At 40.5% G+C, this 5,521-nt stretch overlaps 1 protein-coding gene across 1 annotated transcript in view; it reads left to right on the forward strand.

The window, feature by feature from the left end:
• Positions 1-4,582, forward strand: part of MED14 (mediator complex subunit 14) — a 54,905-nt gene extending 50,323 nt beyond the window's left edge. Inside the window, exons 34-35 of the mRNA XM_009318909.1 lie at positions 238-427; positions 3,976-4,582. Of these exons, the coding sequence (XP_009317184.1) occupies positions 238-427; positions 3,976-4,049 (264 nt within the window). The 3' untranslated portion in view covers positions 4,050-4,582. The remainder of the gene's footprint in view (positions 1-237; positions 428-3,975) is intronic.
• The last annotated feature ends 939 nt before the right edge of the window (positions 4,583-5,521 follow it).

Consider the following 5,521-nt stretch of genomic DNA (forward strand, 5'->3'; position numbering starts at 1 on the left):
AGATCTTTAGAACAAATCCATATTAGTGTCATCTCTGAGGCAATGCTCACTGTAGGGTGCTTTTGAGAAGAAAATAGTCTACACCTGACTGATAACTTCTCTGTTACAGAATGGATGTCTGAAAACAGGGGGGGGAAGTGCACGCTGTCTGGAGGCCTAGAGCATTTAACTGTATCGGAAGTTGCGCTGAAGTACGTGGTCATTCAATTTGACATGCTTTTTGTTTTTTCCCCGCAGCTCCAGCTAACACAGAAAACAACAGTCCCACAGGAAGCTGTTAGTATTATTGTCCCAATTATTTATGATATGGCTTCGGGTACAACGCAACAAGCTGACATTCCCAGGCAGCAGAACTCTTCTGTTGCTGCTCCAATGATGGTTAGCAATATTCTAAAGAGGTTTGCTGAACTGAATTCACCACGAGCAGGTACTGTACATGTCCAGTAGATATATTCTCTTCACCCAGACATCTGTGACAAATCTCCAGTGTAAAACTAAACCTCTCTTAAGTCTGAGTTCTTCTTGATTTCTATCATACTTCTTTAGTGATTACAAACTCCTGATGTGACAGGCAATACATAACTTAATAGCAAGTATTGGCAACACAGCAGAAGGTTACACTGATGATTCAGGCTGGATTTTGCTGTTCTGCCCAAATGATAGAATGCACCTCTTGGTGGCCCAACTCTTGCTGCACAGTAGGAGTCATACTTTTTAAGAAATGGGCCCAGAATGAGTCACAAGACATATGCTATGGTCAAGTGTCAGTTTTCATGGTTAATTATGAAGTTATTGAGCTTAACGGTAGAATATAAAGGGATGTTAAAATAGTTATCGGAACTTGTCCACGTGCTGTGAATGATGAAAAAGTAATTGGAGTGATTGTATACTCCTTTGTCAGTGTGTACACTAACAGAGGCGCATACAGTTCTGTCCACCAAACGTGCTGTGAAGTGTTTGAGCTAAATAGGTTGTTCTGAATGTTCATTGGCCCGTAGGTAGTGCACTGTGAGCAACGTTGTGCTTTGCTTTCCCTCGTTTGTCATGCTTTTTTTTTTTTTTTCTTTTAATATCTGAAACATTGAACAACAGTAGCAGGTTCTTTGGGCAGCATGTTGTCTGTAAGCAGTGGTTTGGGGTCGTAATACACAGATGGCTCATAAGAACAATCACTTTCAGTTCTGCTGTAGTTACGTGCTGAAGAACAAAGCCTTTTTTCAATAACCCAGTGAATAGATTGAAGTTGTGAATCCAGCGGTTGAATTCTACTTCTATTCTGTATAATTATTCATCTTGTTGTTATGCGGTAATTTTAACTATGCTTGATGGTTTATTTTGATTGCTAGAACACGAGCAATGTTTATCTTAAATTGGTGTGGATATGCATACATTTCTGGAAATTGTGATGAGATTTAAATTCACATGCATTTTCTGTTTAACATAGAGTAATAGCGTAGGTAAATAGGAGAGAGAATAGCCTTGAGGGCTTGTGGGGTTACCTGTAAGAGTTCTGTATGTGGTACAGAACTGTTGTTTGTCTAGCACTTTTATTTCAAGATAGGTTAACTAAACTTCAGGTGTTTCTTTTGGAAGGTGCTTCCCCACTGAGTTCCCCTAGTGTGGGGAAGGGTAGATACTTGTTTTGTTGTTTGTTACTGCGCTAAGTTGTGTTTTAAGGTAAACCCTCCACAAAATACCGCAGCATAGGGAGTAATTGTCAAAGCTGCTCTTCAGTATCCCAGGTGAGATGTCTTCTGATGATTGCTAGCTAGATCAGGATAGACAATTTTTGTTTGTCACACAAGTTTTGAAGTAGTTTGGGATTGTGGTACAGGGAGCAGAGTATAGACAGGGAAAAAAAATGCGTGTAAAAAGAGCTTGTGGCCCCAAGCAGGACCTTATCCAGGCAAAGAAGAATGAGCAGAGGACACTTCCAATAGTCTTTCCTCTGACTTCTAGAAGAAAGAATGAGTCTGTATGGGTTTACTTATTTACTTATTTCCATCACCACCGCCCAGCTAAAGCAGGATCTTCCCTGAGGACACTTGAAATGCAATTTCCTGTGTTCTTACTGTCAAAACTTGAGTTGTTGTATCCGATAAAAGAGAACAAGATACCTTCTTTTCTTTGCCGTTGAAGGGTGATAGGAGAGCCAACAGATGAAAGTAGGTATTTGGGAGACTTCTCTTACAACAGCAGTACACGGGAGATCCCAGATGCATATCCTTTCTCTTCTGATGCTATTGTCCTGTACCCAGAATTTTCCTACTTGTGTTAGCTCTTCTGCTGCACTAACTGCAATTTGCTTGGTTAAGTGAATTTTTCACTGTTTCAGTCAGAAAGGACCAGGGCTTCCCATCATGCACGTATGATATTACTGGCACTTTCATTGTAACCCGTAATCAGTGTTGCCTCGTTTTGGCTGTATCTTTTTTACCTTTCTCTCTTTGTGAGAAAGTGTTTTGTATTCAGCTTAATTTTCCTCTTAATAAAATGGTAGTGCCTGAAAAGTAAGTTCTTTTGAAAGAGTTTTCTTTTCAGATCTGTGGGCAAACACATTCTGCTGTGTTTAACAGTAAAATGTTGACTCATTGTGAGTACGCTGTCTTTCTGAGAGCACTTTACCTATGCCTCCATGGGGAAAAAATACTTTATTTGGGGGAAGTGATTGTATGATCTGAGATGGAATCAATGCCCTGGAATAATAGGGTTAAACTTGAGCTCTAAGTCTACAACCTGCGTAATGTAGTGGACATGGATCTGGTAGGGGAATGGAAGTCCCTGCAGATGCTGGAGGTGACCCTTAGAGAGGAGCTCAAGGGACTCGTGATAGCTCTTAAAGCACTTCACGACTAAGCATTTTTCAGTGTCTGATTTTCAGTGATGCAGTGGATGGTATTTAGCCCAGATTTGTAGCTTTGATATGATAATGACTTGCCCAGAATAATCTTGGGAACCCCTAGTTTGGCAGTTAGGATTAGTGCATCCCAACAGGCTCTGCTCTTACCTCTTTGCTCGCACTGTTGCTCCTTCAACAACAAAATTCAATGATGTCTTCTAATTGATGTTTCTTGAAACGTGCAAGAAAACTTCAGCCCGCAGTGACCAGGGTACGATAGTGGCTATTAATTGTATTCTCTTACCAGGGAACAGCAGATGAAAGTCACAGCTGCCTAATACTTCACCTTTTGTTGTTCTGATTAAACCCTTTTGATTCTATTGGTTTTAACTTTTTTTTTAAGCTATTTCAGAATGTGTGTGTGTTTTTGTCAAAAAATGCCGGTATTCAAAACTTGAGACAGCTGCGGCTGGTTCTTCCTCTCCGTTAATACGATCTCAGCTGTTTGAACCACAAGTCCATTTGCTCTGTATTTTATTCTGCAGTTCAGACGTCAAGGGTAGAGCCAGAGCAATTTGGTTGAAGGAAACAGATTTCTGACTTTTGCCCGGTCTTGGAATTAGAAATGTTTCCAAAACTAGGCTTAGGACAGAAAACATCCTCCAGCTGTTTCAGACTCGAGTCTTTTGAAATGTTTAGTTTCTGCTCTTAATCAGTACAAATAGCACTTGGAAACGGTCTTTTTCTTTCTAAGACGCAGTGCTTTTAATGAGTAGCATCCAGAAAAATTGGGATTGCAGTGCCGTGTACGATAAATTCTAGTATAGATTCAATCTGACATTCCAAAGCAATTAAAAGTTAAGAGCCTCCTGCGATTTCGTGACCAACCAGAGCGGTCCTGCTGGGAAAGCCGGAGCTACTTCAGTTAAAACCGTTCGATACAAATCCCGACGCCCGCGGAGGTCGCTGGGATTTGCGAGTCGCAGTCAGTCACCACCTATCGTCAAGCCCTGCCCGTACGGGGCGGTAGCCGTGCCGGCGTGGTGGGAGCCAGCGTAGCGCGCTGCCTCGCGAGCTTGTTAGAGTGAAGGCCTGTCTGTGGAGTGATGCTAACCTGTCTCTTTTCCCTGTTCCAGGTGAATGCACAATATTTGCAGCCGTTCGTGATTTGATGGTTAATCTTACGCTGCCCCCTGGTGGGCGTCCGTAGACACTTTTAAAAGAAGGCTGACAGTGAGACAAAACCGCAAAAAAAAAAATAAAAAAAAAAAAGATAGTAATAAAGCCTTCGGTTAAAAGAGGACGTTTTAATTTTACCGCCTTTTTTTTTAAGAGCTAACTATAATAAACTGGCAAACTTTCAGGGATGCACTTTCATCAAATGAGTATCACCACGACTTTTGTATAGTGCTGTTGTATAGTGTGTTTTAATGGGAGACACTTCAGACTAGGTAATAGATTGAAGTATCGGCTTGCTGGTAATAGATTTAATATTCTGTTTTATACTATAAAGATTATGAAAATGCCAAACTTGTTTGTTTTTCTGTTTTTCCTATGTTTTGGTGTAATAGTCTTTTTTTAAGGCAGGTCTGTCATTTTTGAATACTGTAAAACTGTGACAAACTTTATATTGAAGCTGTATTTTAATATGACTGCTTTGAATCCTTAAACAATTTATTTGGGCTTGTTGTAAACATGTCCCCAAAAAGCAATATTTAATAAACTGGATTAAAAAATCTTAAACTGGATGTTGTATAATCTTGAACTTTATTCCTCTCCACTACAGCCGCTGGCCAGACCTCTTGTATTCACGCTTACTTGGCTATCTCTGTATGTGATCTTGTTTCTCCCCCCACACATGTGCTGCTAACCTAAAAAAAAAAAAAAAAAAAAACCCAAAAAAATGCCAAAACACAAAAAACCAACCAACCAAAAAACCCCTTACTTATTTATTCTGTGGGTTTGATTTGTTCCAAGTCGTAGGAAACCAGAGTTTGTTCATTTTCCTGGTTGTATAAATAACCAGTAATTACTTAAAACGATGCTTCATTTCTTAGAGTCATAAGGAGCTACCTCTGTTCTGTCCCCAGAGCAAAGGTTAGTGGAAGAAAGCACCTCTTTCATCTGTCATGGAGTTTGTAGTTACAGGCACCTCTACAATAACAGAGTATTATTTGTCCTATCGTAAAGGCAGGTAAGGTAGAAGCTTGAACTGTATACCATGAAACTGGAGAGGCCGATCCAAAAAAGTAACCGCCTCACGTCTAACTTTTTGAATTGGATGTATGTAGATAACGTTGTCAGTGATGACTGAAGGCGCTTGTAATTGAATAAAATTTTCATCCTTAGGAATCACTCTGTCATTTAACCGTTTGTCCTCATGGATCAGTGTTCTCAAATTTTTATTGAGTTCAAGTTGGCTTCCTGACTTCCTGCAAGAGTAGCTTTCTGCTACTCTGCCTCACTCCCTTTGCAGAGCTCTGTCAGCTCCCTGCTCAGCTGAAGGATGTTTTAAACTAGTTTTAAAAATCTTTTGGTGGATGCATTCTAGCCTGCCTTGCTGGCTTTGAGGCTGCCCGTTTCCCCTACAACTGTCGCAACGCTTCCTTCCCTGTGAATGAATGAGTCTCTTTCAAAGCTCTTGCCACTGGAAATAATCTTTTGGTTGGTGTCCGCTTCAGA

This window comes from Pygoscelis adeliae, unplaced genomic scaffold, assembly GCF_000699105.1.
Source record: "Pygoscelis adeliae isolate BGI_AS28 unplaced genomic scaffold, ASM69910v1 Scaffold92, whole genome shotgun sequence".
NCBI lineage: Eukaryota > Metazoa > Chordata > Aves > Sphenisciformes > Spheniscidae > Pygoscelis > Pygoscelis adeliae.